We start from the raw sequence: 25,779 nt of genomic DNA on the forward strand, positions 1-25,779 counted from the left end.
TAATATAGGGAAGTTCAAAAATAAATAGCCTAGGAATAGTGGGCGTGATTGAAATCAGAATGAAATTAAAGGCGATAATCAAAAATTAAAAGATGGAGCAAGGGACTGATTCGTCACATGCTGAAAGTATCAAGGGGCGAAAGAATAAATGCCCGAAGTCCCTTATGCTGTGCGTTTTGACAGGGGTCAGAACGAAATAAGAAACAAATTATGCGGATAAAGTAAAAAGGAAAGAAAGTAAAAAATGGGCGTATCGAACCCCAATGAACCAAACATGCAGATTCCCCCCCCAAATGACGTTGTTTTGCGTCTGGGGTGGGTTCCAAAACACTGCCGTTTCAGCTCTCCAATTAAGCCCTCTTTTTATTTTTTTTTTGTTCATTTATTCCCCCCCCATTAGAAAAAATCTGCAGAACCCTCTCAAAGCCTCCCCATGCCTTCCGACGGTTGGGTTTCACACCGCCGTTTATCCGTCCATCGCACCGCCACTATACCGGCGGCCGACGAAGCGACGAAGGGGCTTTTAGAGCCTAGCCTTCGGGCGATTTGAAAAGCCGGGTCCTTGAACCCCTATGAGCGCCGAGACTGAGGCTCATAGCTCCCCCCTTTCAGATCCGGGCCAACGACGGAGAACCACACACCGACGGCGCGGTCGCGAGGTATCTCCGGTGAGCCCCCTTTCTTTACTTTGTTTTCATTAAAAAATATATATATAATAGAGTAAAACACAATAAAATAACAGGTCTGGAGAAGAAAAAAACTTAGTTTTCTTTTTATTTCTAAAGTTTGTGAAATTGCCAGGAGAAAACATTACAATGCTTTTGTTCAGCCTATATAGCAAATTTTTACAACCCCTAAACTTCTATTTTTGTCGTTTTGTGCTTTGGATCCTTGTACTGTTGCGTGTGGCTTCGTTTTGCAGGTGTCAGACGCGTGGACACGCGAAGCCGGCGATTGGCGAGTAGCGGCGGTGGCAATGGCAGGCCTAAGGGCGGCCCTAGGTGCGGCGCACCTAGGGTTCTCTTTTCTTTTTCTGCTATCTTTTTGCTGTTGGTTTTGGGTTTAGTTGGGCTAGGTTTTTAATTTTTGTTTTGGGCCATTGTTTTTATTTTTACTGGGCCAGCGAATTTGGGCTTCTACACTTCTTAATATATATTTTTGTTTTATATGTACTTCTTCATTTCTTTTGGTATTCTCTTATAAATTTTGGAGTACTAAAAATATGAGGGAATATAAAAGAAATATGAGATGAGTACCAAAAGTATAAAAACAACCAAATTTTGGTTCGTCTTATAAAATTTACTTTATTTATTTATTTTAATTTTAAATCTCATTAGTATGCAAAAATATTTCTTTTATATCAAAATTGATTTCTCAAGTCAAAACTTTATTTTGAAGCATACCAGAAATTTTAATGGCATGAAAAATTTTATGAGAGAATACTAAAAATTATAAGGGATTACCTATAACTATGAAGGCGTACCCAAAATTATGAAGGAATAACAAAAATTATGAGTGAAAACCAAAAAAATATGAAGGAATTTGTTTTCCAAATTTTTTTTACCTGTTTATCAAGTAATCCATTTGCAAGTACAATTATCAAAAGGCTAACCATGTCCATATGTCACGGGCCGTGGATTAAAACTTATGACCAATGTATACAGAACGTGGAATTCATGAAGAAACCATCTACTTGAAGTTTTAGTAAACCAGTGAAACATTCCAGTAAAATTAGAATTACCAAGGTAAATAGAGTAAATCCTAAAGGGATAAGTTTATATAGCGTTTAAATCTCTTAGGACTCTTAATTGTAGATAGGATATGTAATAACCCGTTTTTTAGTGGTGTCAAAAATAGTGGTTTCGGGACCACAATTTCGAAGAGTAAGTCAATAGATATTATTTATCTAATATTTATGACTTAAAAAATAATGTTATAGTAAAACATGATTTAATTGATTTTATTAAATTAGTCAATTAGTCTAGGTACAAGTGGTACATATCGAAAGTCAGTGATTTTCAAAAATGAGATATCGAGACCTCATTTTCATAGACCGAGCTCGTTAATATTTTTATTAAATATTTATGGAGTTTTGGCATAAGTGTATTGAAGTTTGGTCAGTTAATTTTTATGTTTGGAATGTTAATTAATGAAAAAAGACTAAATCATAAAAGTGGTAAAAGTTTAATCGAATTTTTAATTAACCGAAGGACTAGATGAGGAATTAGACCCTCCCTTATTTGACAAACGGTGGTGGATGACAACTAGCATCCACCAACCATGTTAATTATGATTGAAGTGATTTATTTATTTTATTAATTAAATAAAATAAGATTAATTAATTATTAAAATTAATAAAATATGTTAAAAACCATTTTTCGTGTTTTCTTCAACCTTCCCTCGTCTAAACGGAATAGAAATTGGAGAAGTCATAGCCCAAGCTTCTTCTCATCCATATATCAAGAATTGAATCGGAGGATAACAAATGAAAAGGGAAAATTATGGATTAGTCCCTATAAGTCAACCAATAGCGTATCTAAGGTAAGTTCATAGAATAGATATATGTTTATATGCTCATGTTAAGTTCTGTTAAGAATTAATTAATTAACTTGTAGTTGAATTATTAATATTGAATTGACGATATTAATTGATTACGGTTGTTTGTAAGGCGACTAATACTTAATTGAAAAATAATGAATAAATATATATATATAATTTATATGTTTTGAAAAGAAAATAATTGAATTACAACATGTGTATTGGAATAATTTTTGACGTGAGTTACAATGTTATGAAATCCGTAAAATGCCTGTTTGAACATAGTAAGCAATTAGGATACGATTGGCATTCCAATAGGGTATTTGCGCGCTATACGAGATATATGTGATGGTACGGAGATATTATTGATTATATCAGAATCCATCATTTGTTGCGGATTACTGAGTTATGCTGGTGTGGTGGAGGGATGTATTGATACTGATTATACGATGCCTGCGACCTTTATCTACTCCATCTGATGTTGCAAAATCACCAACATATTCATTAGCAACATTATCCACTCCATCTGATGTTGCAAAATCACTAGAATATTCATCAACAGCAACTTCACTATCATTATCCTCTCCAACAGTAGACCCTAAACTAATCTGTCCACCACTTTCCACACCACCATACTCATCTACCTCAATACCAGTAGCAAACACTCTCCCATCAGCTTGTACACCTCCTACATCATCGTCCCAACAGATTCTACCCTTTCCAGATCACCTTCACCATCATATTCTACCCCTTCATCATCACCCTCCCCATCAACTTCTATCCCTTCAACATCACCTTCCGCAACAGTCAACAGAAACATTTTGTCTATAATTATAAGGTTATCAACCTCATGTTCAACATATAGGTCAATCTCCTTAAACTTGACCCAAAAGTCTAACATAGTTATGGTGGAAGTGTCATCATAAACTTGACCCAAACGTCTACAATTTTAACATCTTTTTGATTAGGTAACAGAAATAAAAAACATTGGGACCACTATCGCATCACAAATCGACAAAACAAACCCTACATTGTGGCACTGAAATTGCAATAATAAATCACAAATAACCAACAAACCAAACCAAAAAATGGAATTTATTTTCCCAACAAGAAAACACCTACCTTTCGATTTTGGGTTACGAAAATTGCTCACGATTGTTGAAGCTTTTTTATTCTTAAAAGTTTTAGGGATTTAATGATTTTATTTGTAAAAAGTTTTAGGGATTTCAAGAATATTTTAGAATGCTAATGATTTAGGGATTTCAAGATTTTAGGGATTTAATGAAGATTTTGGATGTTATGGATTTGGGGATTTCATGATTCGAGGAATTTAATGAGTTGGGGATTTTAGAATTTGGGGAAAAAGTTTCGAATTTAGGGGTTTGAGATGATTTGGGGGATTTAGGGTTTTTTTTTGTTTAATTTGTTTTTGCCACGTCAACGTTATTATTTAAATGTCTACCACGTCATCAGTCAACTGGAACGTCACATAGACTAATTTTTTTGACCGGCTGTTGACTAATGGTTAGCTAATAGTTATCGTTTCAACTAGGTTGATGTTTGAAAAATCCTTTATGTTGAGGGCCAAAATCAGAAAAAAAAGGTTAGAGGCATATATCCAAAAGCCCCCAAAGGTTGAGGGCTTTTCTTGCATTATGCCATATATATATACACTTATAAACATAATGAGCAAGACCATCAAAATACAAAATGAACTTTATAACCAAAAGACTTCCTAGGTACATGTCAAAACCAAAATAAGAACATCACCAATACTTGAGTTCAGGATTGTCGCTGGATGTTGAATCGACTTCCTAGGTACATAACTTAGCGGTACTTTTATAATTCGAACAATATGTATAATATGAAACATAAAGGAACATTAAATTAGAATGAAAATAACATGCAATTTATTAATCAAATATGTTATTTCACTTAATCATGTACTCAAACCATCTCATTTCTCTTATATCAACTAATGTCTATCACATTTTCAAGTTAATAATCATACAATTCTTATAAGATTCATTTTACCTCAAAATCCAATTTCATGTTTTCATGGAACATTACATATTAATGTTCCCAATTCAATCCACAATTCACATTTCATTTTCCATTTTCATTTTCATTTCCAATTTCATTTCTTATTACTTTTGTCATATTAAAATCATATAATTCATTTTGTTCTTTATATCCCTATTAACATGATTCAAATTCGAATAGATACACGAATCCAACCAACACACCAGTTTGGCACCCAATGCATCATCAGAAAAATAGAACATGGGTCAGCTAACTTAGAATATTGGAATTCTAAAAATATTTAAATTACTAGAAAATGATTAAATTGTACTAACTAATTTAAGCTTTAAAAATAAGCCCTAAGGTTGTGTGTGCTTCTCCCCTTTCTTCTTGTTTCAAATTGATGAAGATGAAAAGAGAAAAATAGTTTCTCTTACCATCCACCAACATATTATCAATTCTTTATTTTATTGTACTTTTTATTTTATAATTTAATTTAACTAATTTAAATATTATAACAAACATACCATTTTCATTAACCAACCATACATTAAAATTTTAGTATATTTACTATTTAACCCTTTATTTAAGTTACAATTATAATTCCTTAGTAAATTACACTTTTACCAATTATGCGATTTAGTCTCTATACTCAAATTAAGCATTAATTCAACGAAATTATCTAACCGAAATTCAATTTGCTTCTAATATAACTCCATAAATATTTAATAAAAATATTTACGATACCATTTTACGGAATTGGGGTTCTGAAACCATATTTCTGACACTACTAACTTTCGAGTCATTACATATATATAACTTTTGCACATTAACCCTAATTTCTAATCAGCCCTCATCAATCAGAAATTAGTTACTATAGTATCTACACATATTTGACGCATACTTTATTTAATAACTAAAGTTCAGTAAACCTTAACCAAATTATCACACTTTTAATGTGGACTAATCTTTTATGATAGTAAATAATAACATGTAATTAATATTATTATATAAGTGATGTCCATATTTTCCAATAATCTCCCACTCGGACCATAAATATATTAATTACTCTATAATTACATATCATTATATAATCTAATGAGCTCAAAACTTTCCTATCATATCCGAAAGGTATTCGAATAATCTCGTCCATTACTTATGTTAACATAGAACCAAGACGACTTTCGTTACATATATCATAACTAGATCCATCATTGATCACATATAATAACATAACTAAATGACATATATCAAGTATGGATGTGTAGCATGGAAATTACATGCAATGTGAACCAAACATGCCTATTTCCGGCTGGTCCTCCTTAAACTTAAGTGAGATCAAACCTTACCAAAATCAGATTGTGAATAAACCAAATAAACTTTATTTCTACGAAAAATAACCTTAAGTCGAAATAACCAAAAATTTGTCTATAATAGAAAAGCATTTAAAATTACAAACTCCCACTAAAACTGAATATCCCGGAATGGCACTACACCCATATGAGCAGTGTGCTCTTGAATTTTTACATTAACAACCAGGAACTTAAAGTCTTTGTACTTTGACTTTGATGTTATAACTCCCCAAAATATAGGGGGTTAAATGAAATGAATAACCAATAAATAACTTGGTCTTCATTGTTAAGTTTTTAGTATACTCCCTAGAGATCCGAGATTCAAACCCCATCTCTCTCATTTCTTTTCTTTTTAATTTCAGCAACCTAGGATAAAAACCACACTATAATAAATAGTAAATGTGGTGGAAATAAGCTAAGAAAGAGCAGTAGCCCAAGTGGTAAGGCCTTTCATTTCCTCTTGTCGTAAGGTTCAAGTCATGTCACTCTCCTTCCCATTTCCTCTTTTTGGACAGTAAGTAGGGTAATTTCCTAATCAGCCTCTCCAATTTTGAAACCCTAGCTATTCAATAAATTTTCCTAACTATACATTGAGGCTCCGTTTGTTTCACTGAAAATGGCTTTCGAAAAATGATTTCTAGAAAATAACTTACTTCTCTAGAAAAGCTAATATTTTATGGTGTTTGGATGAATTTGTGTAAAAAAATTTGTTGTTTGAAAGATTTCCTAAAATATTTTATAAAAGTTATTCTCAATGAAACAAACATACATTTGAGATTTATGATAGGTAGTGAATTGATTACAAAGTGATGTTAAGGTGAAATTATAGTAAATAATGAATCTTCAAGATGTTAAGGATTAAATTGAAAATTCTATAAAATTTATAATTGAAACATGAGAAGTGATATGCATGAAAATTTGTTATGTGAAATAAGATATTATAATGAATTATTTGATTAAAGTGCTTATATGGTGAAAAATAAATTACATGGCAATAAGGGCTAAATTAAAAATGTACAAAAGTTTAAGTGTGAAATAATTTAATATGTGAATAAGGAAATTATGATATAAATTTAATGAATGTGTTATGAGATGATGAAATATGCATAAAGTATTGTAAAAGTGAAATTGTGGAAAATTTTGGAATTTTATGATGACAAGGACTAAATTGTTAAACTTGAGAAAATATGTGGATAAAATAATAGAAGTGAAATATATAGAAATTTGATATGTGAAACAAGGTATTGAGATAAAATTTGATTAAAGTGTAACAAGAAAGAAATTTGATTTAATATGATTAATTAGTGAATATTGAACTTTTATGACAAAAAGAGACTAAATTGAAAATTTATGAAAGTTTATACGAAAATGTTTGATAAGTGAAGAATTTAGTAAAGAATGTAACATCTCAATGCTTTGACCTGATTTTCGGGTTGAGTATTGATGTGTTACAATGAATAGAGTCTTATCAGTTTGGAAAATGTCTTACGAATAAATATTTGGTAAGACATTTTATGGGAATAAAGGGGTAATTTTACATTGACTGGAAAACCTTTTACATTGATAATCCTATTTTACATGAAAAAAAATCAGAAAAGGATGAAAATATTTTCTGTAAAAACTTTTATGCTGAAACAAACGGAGCCTAATTCTAATTCCTTTTCAAACCTAAATTAAAATCCTCTTTTTTTTTTCCTTTTAAAATCAATCATCTTCTTTTATTCTTTTCTTTTCTTTTCATAAAATTTTTACATCCTTTTGTTGGAAATTGATCTCTTGGAAACCCGAGTCAAGATCAATCCTCATTTGGATTTGTTTCTTCGTTGATCATCAAATCTTTTTGGAATAAAATTGTTCTTGTTAATTTTCCAAAATCGATTTCGAATCTTTTACGAGTTTTCCTAAAAATCTTGAGCATCTTGAAAATAATCTCTAATTCTCACATAAATGACGTCTGAAAGACTCATTGTAGCTATCTTGGATCAATTTTGGACGTGAGGACCGTCGCTCGATACCATAGAAGTCAGGTGTGTATTCTTGTACAAATGAATCAGGACAAAATTGTGCCTAGTATAGGGCCACATGGGCATGTGGACCACACGATCTGCCACATGGCCATGTGCGTTGGAAACCCTAGTGTGCCCCTGTTTTTCAGACAGCCTGAGGCATCTCACAAGGCATCTCACAAGGCCATGTGCCCCTATTTTTCAGATTTTATAGTTTTGCCCAGAATTTTATGATATGTTTAGTTTAGTCCTTAATTGTTCCTAAACTATTTTTAGTATTTTATTTAATTCAATTAAACCCCTGGTAATACGAATAATGCTAGAACCTATGATATAATTGATTGTGTCATTATTGTGAATGCATGATATGTGATTGTTACATATCCACTTATCACTATATTTCTGATGTACTGATATTGTTATGCAAAATCATGATGATACTGATTGCATGAGAAACATGTCATTGTTACCTTTAAATTGAACATATGATAAGCAAGTTTGTAGCTATTGTTATGATATGTTATAAGCATAATAATTGCTACTGTATATACTTGATATAAGCATGTTAATGTTATCGTACTCAACTGTTATAACATGTCATGTTGCATTGCATGGGGTGGGAAGTACGAACAGAGGAAGTAGGTGGTAGTTCATTTACTCGACCTGTAATATCCCTAAACTGGGTCTAATAGTTTCGAGTATATTTTTCGGGTTCCGAGTGTGAAACTAGGAATTTATAGGGTTTCTAGTAATTTTTAATTTATTTTAGGAGGTTAATTTCATCTAAATCGATTAAAAATAATCCGAAAAAATAAAAATATTTTTGGAAAATTAATTTTATAATAATTAAATAATTATAAGTGAAAATAAATAATTTGGGTGGAAAAAGATTTTTAAAATTATTTTTATTAGGGGTTAATTTGAGCAATATTTAATTATTAATTAAATTGGGTTTAATTGTAAAGCAAGGGAAATTTTAGAGTATTTATTTAGCAAAAAAACCTTAAAATTCGAAATTTTGGAGGGAAATGATTAAATGGTAAAACAAGAGAAACGTGGGAGTGGCCATTAGGCAAATTCCCCAATTTTTAAATTTTGGTAGGGTGTTTCAGTTTTAAAAACAATGCATCTAGTCTACTTTTCACACAATTTACGTCATATTAGAGAGCTATAAATTTCATTTTCTTTACATGGTTTTAATGATCTATCATCACAGAATAGATCCAACCATTTTCCTTCTCAAAATACTCTCTTAATTCACCCGAAATTATTCTCAAAAGTAGCCAAAAATATTTTGAAATTTCTCTAGATTCTTGAATCAAGATTTTCAATCAAAGAATTTAGAGCGAATCAAATGTAATCTTCAATCCTAAACTTGTTTTTATGAAGAATAGAAACATTTTACATAATTTGAGAGTCAATTAAATAATTATTAATCATTGTCATCTTCTTCAAAAGCTTAAGCTGCTTTAATGGTGGATCTTAAATTTTGAGAGGAAATCTACAAATCAATGGATGTTCCAACTCAAAATAGATCTATTAAAAGGTTTTTGGTTTTATTTGTAAAGATTAAACATGATTTGTGAGGTAATTTGAAGAAATTCGAATTTCATCATATTCTTGAATTAATTTTCTGGATTTTTGTGAAATTGATTTAATTGTGAAATTGATACTTTTTTATATGTATTTGGTCTAGTATTGATGTTTGGAAGTGATTAGGAGGGCTGGAGAGGTTGATTTTGTGAGGATCGAGTTTTCAACTTGATGTTACAAATCCGGTAAGGCATATTTGAGAGTGAATTTTGATTAGCATAGTTAATTAAAAATTGTGTTTAATATAGCTTTGGAAAGGTGGTAATGTCTACTTTACCTCTGTTGAAGCTCTGGATCTTGAAGAGGTCCGAGATAACCAAAATTGAAGCTCGAAATTGCCTAGTTGATCACTTGTTGTGATAGAATAAAATTGTGTGGTGAGTGTTTCTAAGGGCAATTTGATACATTGACCCTTAATTATGTTTAATTAGTACCTTAATTAATGATTAAAATTAATTAATTATGGATAAATGGTTGATTTTGCAAGATTGGTATTAAATGTGCAAAAATTGAATTTGTATTAAAAAAATGGTAAGTGAGTTTTTGGGTGGTGTTGTGCTATTTAATTAGATTAATTTTAAGGATGATTTTAAGCATGTGTATTGAAATTTTTTATCATGATATGTTAGTGTTATAATTGGCAATTGAATATGGGAAATTGATGAATGAATTGCTTGATTTAATTGGATGCTAAATGGCTATGTTACAAGTTATACATAATCATTTTGTCACATTAAATAGAGCAAAATAATGACTGATTTATATGCTATGTTTGACTGAATATATCGATAACAGGCATGATGAATCCATTGGATATAGTTGGCATGCCATAGTATTTGTGGGAACTTACCTTTATTTGTGACATTGTGAGCATATGGCTTTAGATGGACTGATTTGTTGGAGTAGATAAAAGAGTGTTGAGCATGAGTCTCCACTCAATGGGTTATTTGAGGCGTTATAAGGGAGCGGCTGCTTCGGCCCACTCAACTCGGTGGACTGTATTTGATATTTGTGGGAGTTCGGAGATCCATTTATCCGATGTATAATCACCTAATTAAACCATGAGAAGTGTGTGCCAATGTATTCATGTGTAATTGTTGCTATCTCAATTGATGATTGAAAGCCATGAATAGATGATTTTTGGTATTCAAAATGCTTATGGAAATTTAATTGACATGTTTTATTATTTTGGCTGATAATTGGTAACTGGTTGGCTGTGAATTAAGTATGAATTTGATGTTAATTTACTTGTCGTTCTTATTAATATTCACTGAGCTTTTTAAAGCTCACACCCTCACATTCGAGCAGATAATCGTTAGAATTGAGGAGCTGATGAGCCGAGCAAAACAATTCCAAGAGATCTTGGCTTGGTAGAGACTTTATTGCACATTTTAGAGACTGTAGTCGGGCATTGTGGAACTCCCGGGAATTAGTTCGATTTTGGTTGTAATTGGACATTAGACATTAAACATTTATTTTGGATCGTTTTATAATAATTTTGAGGCATGTTTGGGTTTAATTATTGATTGATTTACGGTGTATTATTGCTTGATAACACGATGATTGATAACACGATGTGTGAAGCATGAAATTTATACTAACGATTGTCGAAACCACTTTTTGAAAACAAAAATTCGTATCGACTTAAAAAAATGAAAATTGGGAGTCGCCACCGATCTTTTATTGAGGTGTGATCGGATCACCTTGAAAATGATTTTGGTCTACGGGTTTCAAAAAAATGAGTTCGGGAGTCAGTTACGTACGAGGAAGGATTAGCACCCTCGTAACGTCCAAAATTGGTACCTAATTGATTATTTAATGTCTTAAGTCGAAAAAAAAATTAAAACAAAACAATTCTCCCTTTTTAAAAAAAAAACCTTTATTGAAATTTATTATTTTGAAAAAACTAAAAACTTGGTCATCTTGCTTCAATGAGGAAATCGAAACCCCGTAAGTTAGGGTATGATTCTTTGAAGTTTCGATGACAACACGTGAGTTTGCCTTTATTTAAAAAACCTCGTCTCAAGACAACAAAATGTCATATCCAATGAGTTAGGACACAACTTTTTGAATCCTCGAGATAAGTTTTGATTTGGAATTTTTATGTTTTAATCGAAAAAGAGATACCCAGTTACCTCGATCCAATCAGGAAAAATAAAGCTCAGTGAGTTAGGGCCGAATCTTCTCAAGAATCTTGGATACCAAGTATTTTGAAAATTTATGGGTAAACAATTCTAATATTTTAATCAAATGCAACCAAATGTAATGCGAATGAATGACAACGTACAACGTAAAGGATAATTTGTAAATATCATACTCTAACGAATAACAAATGGTCAATAGATAAATACAAATAAACCTAACAACTATAATTTCAATCACACATTAAGCAAATACCAAATCAAGATTAAAATTAAATGAATTACTAATCAAATTTAAAGGATACACCAAAAATCAATAACAACAAGGAAAATCACAATCAATAAATTATATCTATAAAAGTTTTAAAATAAACAATATGTATATAAGTATGAAATGTGTTCAAAATAGAGTAAAAAAATAAACACTACAAAATAATAATATTTAAATGAATTTTGAAGCAAATAGTATACAAGAAGAAAATTAAATAATATACGTATATTAATTTAGAATAAATAATTCATAGGAATGGAAACATATTGTAAATGATAATATATAATAATATACATAAAATTGAAATAAACCAAATATATTAAAATATTTAGAAGAAGAAAAGCATCTATGTATAGAAATAGTTATGAAAGTATATAATTTAAAATTAATGGTATATTACACATGATAAGTTATAATACAAATAATATTATATAATAAGAATGCGTAATGAAATTAAATATCAACATATCATAATAAAACAAAATTTTAGTAATAATACATAATTTTAAAACAAGTGTATAATAATAAGTCCAAAATGATAATACAATGAATTTATAATACAAATAAAAAATACGTAAATAAAACGTTAATATACAATAATAATATAAGACTTAAAATCATGAAACATAATAAAATAATAAATAAACAAAAGTATAAAAATATAAAAATAATAGGAATAATAATAATATCAATAATAATATAAAAATTAAATATATATTAAAATAATAATAAAGATAATTTAAAAAAACAACTAATTTAAAAATAAAATAATAGAAAGACTGATTTGAAATCTATTTGAAATTAAAAGAACTAATGCGGAAATTAAGCGCACAAAACTTGGCAACCAAGTCAGATCATCGAAAATGGTACCGTTTCGGGCATATGTTTCCTCAATTGATAGAAGGATGAAATTGAAAGTAATGTAAAGTTATGTGACAGAATTAAAAAAATGAAAAGGATTAAAATGAAGCAAAATGAGAAAACAGGAGGACCACGCGCATAAATATTCCACTTTCACAAAATCCGCGGATCCTTCCTGGGTTGGGTCTATACGCGGGTTGACAGCCAACGTGGCGTCATTTTGAGGCCACTGAGAAAGGCCTCAAACGGCGTCGTTTTTCACACTCTATATAAAACCCTAAATTAGTTGCTCTCTGCCATTTTTTTGAAATCACAACCGCAACCTTCATCCATTCTTCCGTCATTCGAACCCTTTTAGTTCTGATTTAGACGAAATGAAGAGGTATTTCGACGACGCTTATATGGTAAACTCTTTTCCCTTTCCTCTTTTTTTTATATATTTTTTATATGCTTAAATGAACAATAAAAATAAAAATCAGATAGTCACCTTTAGCAAAAACTGCTATTCGATTCTTTCTCTTATATTTCCAAAAATCCCCTCCCCTTTTACATATTCAAGTCTGCTTTTTATAGCAGATAATGAAATAGAAAAAAGGTAAGAAAAATCTAATTTAAAATGCATCATTTGCTCACTGATTTTTTTTTATTTTCTGCCTATACTGTTTGTTGCCATCTTTGTTGTCTGTGCTGAGGCTTGAGGAAGCGGCGTGGAGACTAAACGCGTGCGGAGGGGCTTGGTCATGCGGTGAAGTTTCTCTAGAAACCCTAGGGATTTCTGAAAACTGCTTTGGGCTTCAATGTAATTGGGCTGGGGTTTTGGGTTAAGGAACTTTAGGTTAAAACGATTTGGGTCATGTATTTCAGGCTTGGTATTTTATAATTTAAGGCGGCTAAAATTTGTAAATGGACTATTATTTCATTGGACTTTTATTTTTTGATTTGGTTTATTAGTTTAATTTGGCTTTAATGGGTCTGGGCAAAATTTGGGTTTTACAACGATTGTTTAAATGAAGCTTCCACAGAGTGGTTTACTAGCGATTAAGGTACGCCACTTGTTTGATTTATTCAGTGTTTGTTATGCATGAAATTGATTGCCTAATTCATTTTAATTAAGGCTTAATTGATGTCTGTAAATTCAATTGAAGGTGTATGTATATATATATATGTTAATTAATCGTAGTTAAATCAGGTTTAATTGGTCACTAAAATATGCAAAATTAGGATTTTAAACGAGTTTTTGCAAAAATAGGTGCTGTGGTTTTCACACAGGCGTGTGAGGGGTTGCACACGAGTGTGTGGGTAAATGGCACGAGTGTATGGAAACTGGAGCTATCACACACGAGCGTGTGTGATTTGCCAAAATTTTTTTTCACAAAATCGACATGGGCTGGGGGACACAGCCGTGTGGATTTTTGGGGCTTTGAATTTTTGTTTTTGCAAATCTGTATTCTAATTTGTTAAAGTTGCTATCTAGTCCTGAAAAGTGATTAGTCTAATTACACTATAGAAAAATAGACTTTTAGCGGCATTTTTAGCGGTGTTTAGACCAAAAACGCCACAAAAGTTGTACATTAGTGGCGCAGTGAACAAACGCCGCAAAAGGTTAGAGCGATAGTGGTGTTTGTGTCAAAAACGCAGTAAAATATCAGCATTAGCGGCTTTTATGAGAAAAACGCAGCAAAAGTTCGAGCATTAGCGGTGCTTTTCTAAAAACGTTGCAAAAATGTAATCAAAACGCATCGTTCTATCTTCAACTTTAGTGGCACTAGCGGCGCTTATTCAAAAACGCCGCTATATGTCAAGAATTAGCGGCATTTTTCTAAAAATGCCTCAAAAATGTTAATCAAAATGCATCGTTCTATCTTGAGCTTTAGTGGCATTAGTGGCGCTTACAGAAAAATGCCGCTATAGGTCGAGAATTAGCTGCGCTTTTCTAAAAACACCACAAAAATGTTAATCAAAACGCATCGTTCTGTCTTGAGCTTTAGTGGCATTAGCGGCGCTTATTCAAAAACGCCTCTATATGTCAAGAATTAGCTGCGCTTTTCTAAAAACGCTGTAAAAATGTTAATCAAAACGCATCGTTCTATCTTGAGCTTTAGTGGCATTAGCGGCGCTTTCCGGAAAACGCCACAAAATGTTGAGCAAAATGACGTCGTTTATAGTGGAGCTTTAGTGATGTTTTAGCTAAAAACACCGCAATAAAATTATTTTATTTTAGGTTTTAGGATTTAGAATTTAAGATTTAATGTCTATGGTTTAGAGTTTTAGGGTTTATGGTATAATGTTTATTATTTTGGGTTAAGGGTTTATGTTTTGGAGTTTGGGTTAGGGGCTTAAGGTTTTATGATATATACTATTTGAAAACTGAAGAATAACATTTGGATTTTACTGGGATTCATGCCATTTTGTACTACGTACACCCATATTATTTAATATAAGAATATAAAATATATATTTTGTACTACACTAACATTGGCCACACGAATTCCCAAAGATATGGTTTAGGATTATGGTTTCGGGTTTATGGTTTAAAATTTAGGGTTTGTGTTTTATGGTTTAAAGGTTTTGGGTATATTAGAGATTGGATTTTGGGATTTGGTGGTTGGTGTTTGTGGTTTACGGGGTTTAATGTTTATGGTTTAGAGTTTAGGATTTATGGTATAAGGTTTATGGTATATTGGGGTTTGGTGGTTGGTGGTTTGTGATTTAGGGTTTAGGGTTTAATCTTGGATTTTTTAGAATATAAATCTAAATAAGATAAATATAAATTATTATTTTAAAAAAGATATTTATCAAAATGGGTTAAATCCCAAAACCATACATGAACAATGGTTTAATGTTCAATTGTATACATGAACTTTTAATTAATTTGATCCAGATCTTGTAAAATATTAACACAATTATTGATTTAATTAACATAATTTTTATTTATATATTGCATACATAAATATTTATATTTATTCAATATAAATGTGTATTTATTTTTTAAAATGTGTATTTATTTTTTAAAAATGCATTATTCTCCTTTTTTATTAGTTAATATTTTCTCTTGTAGATATAATTTAAAAGAAATTATAAACATTTTTAAATTTTGTTGAATTTTTAAATATTTATTGGTATGAAAGGCATTAGCGGCGTTTATGTAAAAAAACGCCGCAAAATGTAATTTCACGTTAATATAAAACGGTGTCATTTTTTGTGGTGATTGTAGTAGCATTGGTGGCACTTTATAAGAAACGCCGCAATAGGTGATATATTCCCGGCTTTTTTTGTAAAAACGCCGCAACTATTCTTTAAGTGTTGGCAAAACGGTGCCGTTTTGTGCTTTGCTTTTAGTGGCGCTTTTAAAAAACGCCGCTAATATGTATTAGGACCGTTTTCTATTGTTATTAGTGGCACTTTACTTAAAACGCTGCAAATATGTATTAAGATTTCTTAAAACGTCGCCATTTTTTCTATGTTATTAGTGGCGGTTTAGCTAAAAACGCCACAAATTTAAGTTAACTGTTTGGGAAACTATTGCATTTCGTTCTTTTATTTAATGGCATTTTATTTATAAATGCCGCAAATGGATTTATTTTTATACGAAAACGGTATCGTTTTTTTTTTTCATCCATATTACGTAAAATTAAACCCAAAATCCCCAAATTTCCCCCATTTACCCCAATTCTAAATTTCCCCAAATCCCTAACATTTCCCCAAACCCTTTCATTTTCCCCAAATCAAAATCGAGCATTCCATCTGCCGTCGAAGACTCCGAGCCGACCACCTGTTGTGTTGCCATCTCCTCTACTGCATCTCTGTCACCATCGGTCTCCGCTGTCGCAACCATCGGTAAATTTTTACTAGGGCATTGATATTTGACAGTTTAAAAATGAATGTGATTTATCTAATATTGAAAATATAATATTATTAATTCCAAATTTGGCTGAAAGTTGCGTTATCCTTGTTATATAATATTGGTTGGAAATTATAAATAGTTTTGTTGGTTTTATTGTTCTATAATATTGGTTTTTTTCATTAAGATTTAATTTTATATAAAAGAATTCAATAAATTCGACTCTGTTTTAAAAATACATTTAAAATATTTAATTTAAGTTGAAGCAAAATGCATTTTGTATGAAAGAAGTCAAGTATATTTAATTTTACACTACTTCGATATATGCAATTAAATTTTCATTATTTTAGTTAGAAATAGAGAATTAAATCAACTAAATAGAAAAAATATATAAAATAACAATAAAAATCATATATTATATTATTTTAAATTTAGTTAATAAAAACGAAAATTTATCTTCAAAATTAAAAAAATCAAAATTCTTAAAACTATAATAGTAAAAAATATTTTACACTTGAAGGGTAAGTAAGTTTTATCTTAAAAAGTTACCAAAAGAAAGTCCATTAAATGAGTTTACATCTTAAATGCTAAAAAGGGGTGGGCAGTACATTGAAATCCTACGAAGATATTGGGGACTCCAAAAACAGGTTATTTTGTAGCACTCAATCGCTGTTTTTTTACTTCGATTTGAATTTTGGGATTCTTTTACCCCATTAATATTACCTTTTCTTTAAAAAAAAAAAAAAACAGTAGATAAGGTAGAGGAGACATTTAATTTCACACAAAAACTTTTAAATTCTTCCTTCGTATTATTACGTTTCATTGTTGGGTCTGACACATTTTATTAGGGGTGAGCATTCGATCGAATCGAATTGAATCGAAAATTTTCGAGTTAATCGAGTTTTCGAATATCATTTTATCATCCTAACTTTATTTGAAGTTTTCTCAAATCGAGTCGAGTGAAATGGAATTCGAATCGAATCAAATCGAATATATTTGTTCGAGTTAAATTTGTCACCCATCGTAATAAAATTTGTCCACCTTAATCAAATTTTTTATTAACTTTCATCACCTTATAATTTATTTATTAATTTTTTATATCTTGGTTAGCTTATTTGTTTGCTTAATGTTTTAATTATCTTTAGATTCTTGTCACTATGTATTTTGGAATTAAAAACATATTAAATATAAAAATATGATTTTTAATAAAAGTTATTTTAAAAATAAAATGTGAAATTGATACCAATATAAAATTTAACACGAATATTTTATGGCATAATTAAGAATTCATTTTTAATATAAATATTCAATATGACTAAACAATTCAATAATATAAATAATATAAAATGTGAAATTTAATTTAATAATATAAATAGTATATATAAATAAAATTATTACTATTTATGTTTAGTGATTTTTTTTTTGGATAATTTTGATTTTTTATTTGAGAGTAAAGGGTGAGAAGTAACAGTTTAAGGGGAAAATAAAAAGTTTTGGGGAATAAAAGTTTGAGGGAAAGTAAATAGGGGGAGTAAAATTTTGGAGGGAAAATATTAAAAAAATTTTTTGGGAGGGTTTGGGGTAGATGGGAGGTGGGAGGTGGGATGGGAAGAGAATAAAAGTTTTAGGGAAAAAGTGGGAGGGAGTAAAAATTTTGGGGGAAAATAAAATGTTTTGAGGGTTTTTGGGAGTAAAATTTTGAGAAAAAATAAATGGAAGAGTAAAATTTTGGGCACCACTTTTTTGGCCCGGGCCCGAATATAATAAATATATATTTTTTATTTTTATTTTTTAATTTTAAAATACTTTTAAAATATTTTTATTTTTATTATTTTTAAAATAATTTTTTAATGTTTATTAAAAAATAGGTCAGGCAGGGCTCGGGCTTATGATATTTTTCCCGGGCCGGGCCCGAGCCTAGGAGGCAGGCCGAAAATTTTTTTCGGGCCCGGCTCGGCCCGGCCCATGGACAAGTCTAGGGTAGATTGGGGGGTTGGGAGGGAAGGGGAGTAAAAGTTTTGGGGGGAAAGTGGGTAAGAGTAAAAGTTTTGAGGGAAAAGTAAAAAAGTTTGGGAGTTTAGGGTAAAAATGTAAAATATTATAGTTTGATATTCGAATTATTCGAATTATTCGAGTTATTCGAATTTGACAACTCAACTCGATTCGAACTCGAAATTCGAAAAAAAAAATTCGAGTTGATTCAAATAACTCAATTAACTCGAATAAATCGATTCGTTTAACTCGAAATTCGAATTTTTTTATTTTTTCGAGTCGAATCGAGTGTTGCTCACCCTTACATTTTATGTGTGGGTAGGGCCAATCTTTTGCATTCCAATTCTTGCAATCCACACAACATTTGCAATTTTCAAGTTTAAAATAATTTATTTAAAGAAAAGTGAATAGATGTCCTCCATTTTAAAGTTTTCAAACCTTTTTATAAAAGTTTTATTTTAGTTTTTACTTTTCTTTAAATTTTTTATTTTAAATTATATTATATAATATTTAATGTCTCATTTAACGGTTAAATTAATAGTTTCAATAATTGAATGACTTAATTGGTATGACATTAATAATTTAGGAATTAATTAGAACATTTTAAAATTTGAAAATCAATTTAAAATATCCATATTTTCAAAAGCAAAATTTTAATTTACATAGTTCTTTTACTCTTTTGATTTAATAATTGAAAAACCATCCAAAGAATTCCATTAACTTACATAATTTACATAACTTACATAATGTAAAGTTCAAATTTCATAACTTACATAATTTTCAGATCAAATTTCATAACTTACATACTTTACATAACTTACATAATACATAACTTACATAATTTTAAGATCAAATTTCATAAATTACATAATTTACATAACTTACATAATACATAAATATATATCATATCATAACTTACATAACTTAATTACACTTATAAATAAACAACTTACCCGTGTAATTTATTGTCAACTTTAGACTTCAACAATTACGAAATGGATAGGACTTGGATGAATTTGTCAAGGGTAAGCGATGGCTATCGAAATGGAGTACAAACTTTTCTAAATTTTGCATTTCAGAATGCAAGCCAAGAGAATATGATTCTTTGCCCGTGTAAGAAGTGTGACAATATCAATTGGCATTATCATGAAGTTGTCTACGAACATCTAATTGTTGATGGCTTTATTTGGGGGTATAAAAAAAGGATTTTCCATGGAGAGTGTAAGCCTAGTGGAACCTCTTCAACGATTAATCCGGGTTATCCTCATAGTGCTTACCATCAGTCTGTTAGAGAAGATGACACGGAAGGTATGTTGCGGGATGCATTTAATATACGCAGTGATGGTTGGTATGGCATGGAAAGTATGGCATCCGATGATTATAATTTTGGTGGAAATATTTTCACCCAAACGGGAACAGTGTACCTGATGAACAACCAAATGAATAAGAGGCGAAGTTCTACACGTTACTTGGTGAAATGAATGAAGAACTTTATGAGGGATCAAAATTTTAAAAAATGTCTTTCTGTATTTGTCTTTTTCACTTAAAATGTTTGGGAGGGTGGACCGAAAACTCTTTGACAATGTTGTTAGAGTTTTTGAGAGATATGTTTCCATTTGCAAAAATCTCTCATTCATGCAAAGATATGAAAAAACTGATAAAAGATTTAGGCCTTGGGTACAACAAAATTCATAGTTGCCCAAATGACTGCATGTTATATTAGGGTGATCGAAAAAACCAACAGTGTTGTCATGTATGCGGTCAATCTCGTTGGATGAATAGAAATACAGAAGATGGTAACGAGGATGAAAATGATGCACAGTCAAGAAAGAAGCCAATTAAGATTTTACGGTATTTTTTGCTAATACCAAGGCTTCAAAGGCTTTTCATATCATCGAAGACAGCCGAGTTTATGACGTGGCACCATGATAAACGAACCGATGATGGAATGTTAAGGCATCCTGTGGATTCTTTAGCTTGAAAATCATTTGATAGTAAATTTCCAAGCTTTGCAAGCAATCCTCGAAGTGTGAGGCTTAGGTTAGCATCTGATGGATTTAATCCATACAAAATCATGAGCACTGCGTATAGTACTTGGCCTGTAGTGCTTGTTCCTTACAATTTGCCTTCACGGATTTGCATGAAACAATCATCCTTTATCTTATCTCTGATTATCCCTAAAGAGAAAGGTCCTAGAAATGATATTGACATTTATTTGCAGCCACTTATTGAAAAGTTAAAACAATTATGGGCTGGTGTTGAGACATATGATGTACTGAGAAAGGAGAACTTTAATTTACGTACAGCTTTGATGTGGACTATTAATGACTTCCCAGCTTATGCCAATTTATCTAGTTGGAGTACCAAGGGACGTTATGCTTGTCCTTATTGTACTGTGAAACATGTTCGCAATGGTTATATAATGGGAAGAAATTCTCTTACATGGGGCATCGTCTGTGGTTATCGGGAAATCATGGATTTAGATTTCAGAGTACGCTGTTTGACGGTACTGAAGAGTTCAGAGAAGCTCTTTCGCAGACCGGTGGATCTGAAATCTTGTTCATGTTGAAAGATATGATTTTCATTTATGGAAAGATGAATCAACCGCCTAACACACAAAGAAATAGAAGATCAAGGGATGAATCTGATGATGAATCTAATGAAGAGGATGATCCTAATGAGGCGGACTTGTGGAAAAAAAGAAGTATTTTTTTAGTTGCCTTATTAAGAGCATCACATTTTACAACACAATCTTGATGTCATGCACATTGAAAAAAATGTCTGCGAGAACATCATCGGGACAATTTTGAATGTCGATAGAAAATCGAAAGACAATCTTCAGAGTCAACTTGATTTAGTCCACATGGGAATTCGGCGTGAGCTTCATCCCCAAGCACTTTTGAATAGGAAATATCAGTTACCGCATTTTATTTTTCAATGTTGAAGACGGAGAAAGAAGTGTTCTGCATGGTGTTGAAGGATATAAAGGTCTCGGATGCATATGCATCAAATATATCTCGATGTGTGAGTCTTAAAGATCGAAGACTATATGCCTTAAAATCACATGACTATCACATCTTGATGCAAGATTTATTGCCAGTTGCTACGCGGTGTTGTATGTTGAAAAAGGTGACGTCTTGTATAATTGAACTATCCAATATAATGAAAGCCATTTGTGGCAAAGTTTTGGATGTTCAAGAACTTGAGACACTACAAGATTGAGCCGCATTGATTTTATGCAATTTGGAGAAGATCTTCCTACCTTCCTTCTTCACTATTATGGTGCACTTGATAATTCATCTCCCTCATGAAGCAAAACTTGGTGGACCCATTTTCTATCGATGGATGTATCCCGTAGAAATATGTTAATTTATTTGTATATTATTCCTTCATTCACCTCAATGTCTTTACTTGCAACTTTTGATAATGATGTATATCGCGTTTAGGTTTCTATAGAAATTGAAGTCTTACTGCCGAAATAAGCATTATCCAGAAGGATCAATTGCTGAAGGCTACTTGGCAGAGGAATGTATGACTTTCTATTCAAGATATGTGGAAGATGTTGAAACAAGACTGAACAGGCCAAGTAGAAATGCTGGGCTCACTGATCATAACTTCGCCGAAACTTATTTATTTCAAAGTTATGGAGAACCAATCGGCAAAGTTGAGATTGCAGAATTAGATGATAGATCGTGGGTACAAGTACATCAATATGTTCTATTTCACCACGATTTAATGGAACCATTACGGAAGTAAGTTCTAGAATTTGATCCCTTATTCATCAATTATAAATTGTTTATCTTCTAACAAAGTAAAGCTTTTTTTAACATAGTGAGTACAAACAAATCTTGAGATCTCGTTCGCGCTCTTGAAGATTACAACATCGAGAAATTAATAAGTTATTCACAGAATATTTTCATGAATGGTTAAGCCAAACGGTATGCAATTGAAGATTTCATTGACAAATAAAAATGTTTTCTCATAACATTTATAATTACTCAATTTACTTTCGATTCAATAGGTTTGGAGTGGGAAGGAAGTCAATGACGAAGTTAAATGGCTTTCCTAAGGTTCGAATAGAGTAGTAAAAAGATATAGTGCCTTCCCCATCAATGGATTCAAATTTCATACAAGATATCGGGAGAGATTGAGGAAAACTCAAAATTGTGGAATAGTTGTTAATTCTTCAATTACAAGTTATGCTAGCTAGGGACAGTAATCTTGTTATGGGAAATGTTGAGTATTACAGACTTCTTACTGACATAATTGAGTTGGATTACTATGGAAAATGAAAAGTTATCTTATTTCGATGTGATTGGGCTGATGTTAATACTGCTCGCAGAGTTAAACAAGATTAATTTAGTTTTACAATGGTGAACTTCTCTCGATTGATTCACAGTGGACAACAATTGATAGATGAGCCGTATGTATTTTCTTCTCAAGTGAAGTAAGTTTTTTACTCGAAAGATCCAACTGATGAGGGTTGGTAGTAATCTGAAACACCCTTAGAGACTTATTTGACATGGGCAATGGAAGTAGAGATGACATCGTCGAAAGATCAGAAACTTTGCCTTTTCCAGAACAAAACTTAAATGAAAATATCCCTAGTACTAGTACACAATTTCAATGGGTTCATCAAGATGTGGACGAAGATAAGAAGTAGTAAGATTTTACGATTTTTTTAAATATATGTACTATTATAATTTTAATATTGCTCATGTTATAGAATTTAACTATTTTATATGTACTATTATTGTTGTTATTTGTTACTAAAATTTCAACTATTTTATGTGTATTGCAGGAAAAATGCGTAGAAGAAGATTACAAAATTTAAGTATTGTCCAGAATACTCCAAATTCGGAAGAAGGAAATAGTGAACAGCAGACAACTATTCGGAAGAAAGAAATAGTGAACGGTAGGGTCGAGAAGTTTTACTTGTGTAGCTGAGGTCGAGGCATTATGAATTTATTAATTCTGTCAAATATTAATCACTTTCTTCTATTAAATAATATTTTAACTACTATATTGTAGGAAGTCTAATCTAGTCAAAAAGTTGGACGCCTTCAACTTTTTGACATTACGCATAGGAGGAAAGATGGATCTCCAATGACATCCGAAGCTGGAGAAATTATGGTATATTTAATTAATAAAATTTGATTTATTATAAATATTTATAATGTTTAATTATAATGGTTTTAATTCGTCGTTAGTAGTTTTAAATAATGTTAAGTTATGTTGCATTCCTTTTTATTATATATTTATTAGGAGAAACTAAAAGATAAGAAGGCAGAGTATGAAGCGATTGCTTCAACTGATAGTTCTGTTAATTTTGAAGACATCGATAACAAAATTATTAATGAAGTTTTGGGTCCTGAAAGGTATGGTCGGGTTCGATTTCAAGGATTTGGTGTTACCCCAACCCAATATTTTGGATCCAGCTCGCAGCAATACATGCCTTCCGGGAGTCAAGCTCAAGCTGAAGTTCAGAGGTTAAGAGACCAGATAACTCAGATGCAAGCTAGCACAATTGGACAACTTTCTCAACTTAGAGCGGAGGCAGCAACGAGGGAGGTAAAGGCAGCAGTGAGAGAGGCAAAGCAAAACAGAAAATATGATGAACTCCAGCAACAGCTTCAGACTATGATGAAGATGTCCCAGCAGTCACAAATACCGCCATCTTAGACATTTGTTTTCTTCTAACTTTTAACATTATTGTAAGAATATTTTGAATTATATTTCATTTATAATTTATATCATATATCTTTCATATAATTTTGTATCATTTAGATTTACTGTTTTTGGTTGGATTTTTGAAAAAATATTTGTTGTTTTTGGTTGGATTTCATGCAGGAAGGGTTGGATATTGGTGAAAAATGTATACTACAAATTTGCCCAAATTTGCGGCGTTTGTAAAAAAAAGTGCCGCTAAAGACTACGAATTATAGCGGCATTTTATAAAAAAACACTGCTAAAGGCCATGGCTTATAGTGGCATTTTATAAAACAGCACCGCTAAAGGCAATGACTTATAGCGGCATTTTATAAAAAAGCGCCGCTAAAGGCCATGACTTATAGCGGCGTTTTATAAAAAAGCACCGCTAAAGACCACGACTTATAGCGGCATTTTATAAAAAAGCGCCGGTAAAGACCACAACTTATAGCGGCGTTTTATAAAAAAGCGCCGCTAAAGGCCGCGACTTATAGCGGCTTTTTTATAATAGCGCCGCTAAAGACCACGACCTTTAGCAACGTTTGCTATAATAGCACCGCTAAAGACCACGACCTTTAGCGACATCTTCTATAAAAGCGCCGTTAAAAGTCAAGATCTTTAGCAGCATTCTTTTTCATATAAATGCCGCAAATAGTTATAGCGGCGCTTGCCAAAAAAAAACGCTGCTAAAAGTCTATTTTCCTGTAGTGTTAGAGCCTTAGATGATAAGAACACTTGTTAAAATTTTAGGATTGATCTCGTAATAGGAAAAATTTGATGGAAACACACTTAATTTGTAACTCAGAATAAGTCCTGATAGTTTGTATTTGTTACAATTTAGTCCATAATAGTAAAACTTGAATTAGATATAGCAAACGAACTTAATTTAAGCTGAATTTTTTAGGCTTGTATGCTTTTGACTAAAAGAAAGTCAGTAAATAGTTAGATCTAAAATCGGGTTAGTTTTACCATAGGTGGTAAAATGATTAAAATGCCCTTAGGTTAAATTACCTAGAGAAAGTTTAAAATTGGCTCATAATTTTCTTATGTGTTAATAAATAACTAAAATTCAGATATGATTAAGGTGTTATTAGGTTGGGGTATGTCTTGGGTGGTCGTTAGCCGAAGAGTCACTTAGATGGCTAGTGTAACGCCTCAAATTTGAGCTGGTCCGTCCCGATCAGGTTTAGGGTGTCACACGACCAATGGTTTATCCACAACATATTTTAGTCAACAATCATCTACTCGACTAGTGGTTTATCTATAATGTATTCTAGTTGACAGATCATCTGCTTGACCAGTGGTTTATCCACAACGTATTAGTAACTTTTATCTACACAGATATATGGTTCATCCACCAATATATTTATCATTAGCAATTCATTTTCAATGATTAGTGGTTTATCCACAACGTCATGTGAAGGTAGAGGAGTTTTGAGGAACACGTAATTGT

The 25,779-nt window shown here is 31.4% G+C and overlaps 1 protein-coding gene and 1 long non-coding RNA gene across 3 annotated transcripts; both read left to right on the plus strand.

The window, feature by feature from the left end:
• Nucleotides 1-248: 248 nt before the first annotated feature.
• LOC105774978 (uncharacterized) lies at nt 249-1,168 on the plus strand. Its single transcript, XR_001127627.2, has 2 exons — nt 249-668; nt 923-1,168. It is a non-coding gene; the product is annotated as an uncharacterized LOC105774978 (long non-coding RNA).
• Nucleotides 1,169-16,420: 15,252 nt separating this feature from the next.
• LOC105777592 (uncharacterized) lies at nt 16,421-24,375 on the plus strand. 2 transcript variants are annotated; one of them, XR_008189825.1, is made up of 4 exons: nt 16,421-16,621; nt 23,419-23,532; nt 23,649-23,750; nt 23,996-24,371. XR_008189825.1 is itself a non-coding variant. In XM_052621881.1 (4 exons), the coding sequence occupies exons 3-4, from the start codon at nt 23,724-23,726 to the stop codon at nt 24,297-24,299; spliced, it is 444 nt and encodes a 147-aa protein (XP_052477841.1). In that variant the 5' UTR covers nt 16,421-16,621; nt 23,419-23,532; nt 23,649-23,723; the 3' UTR covers nt 24,300-24,375. The 2 variants fall into 2 exon arrangements, 1 of the variants encoding a protein (XP_052477841.1); XM_052621881.1 differs by having other exon boundaries at nt 23,883-24,375.
• The last annotated feature ends 1,404 nt before the right edge of the window (nt 24,376-25,779 follow it).

The sequence above is a fragment of the Gossypium raimondii genome, chromosome 10 (assembly GCF_025698545.1).
Source record: "Gossypium raimondii isolate GPD5lz chromosome 10, ASM2569854v1, whole genome shotgun sequence".
Lineage (NCBI taxonomy): Eukaryota > Viridiplantae > Streptophyta > Magnoliopsida > Malvales > Malvaceae > Gossypium > Gossypium raimondii.

Excerpts from the sequence above, each read along its gene's own strand:
- LOC105777592 (XM_052621881.1), top strand. The coding sequence starts at position 23,724 with ATGACATCCGAAGCTGGAGAAATTATG. Across the intron at positions 23,751-23,882 it reads CCGAAGCTGGAGAAATTATG|GAGAAACTAAAAGATAAGAA; the intron begins GTATATTTAATT and ends TATATTTATTAG.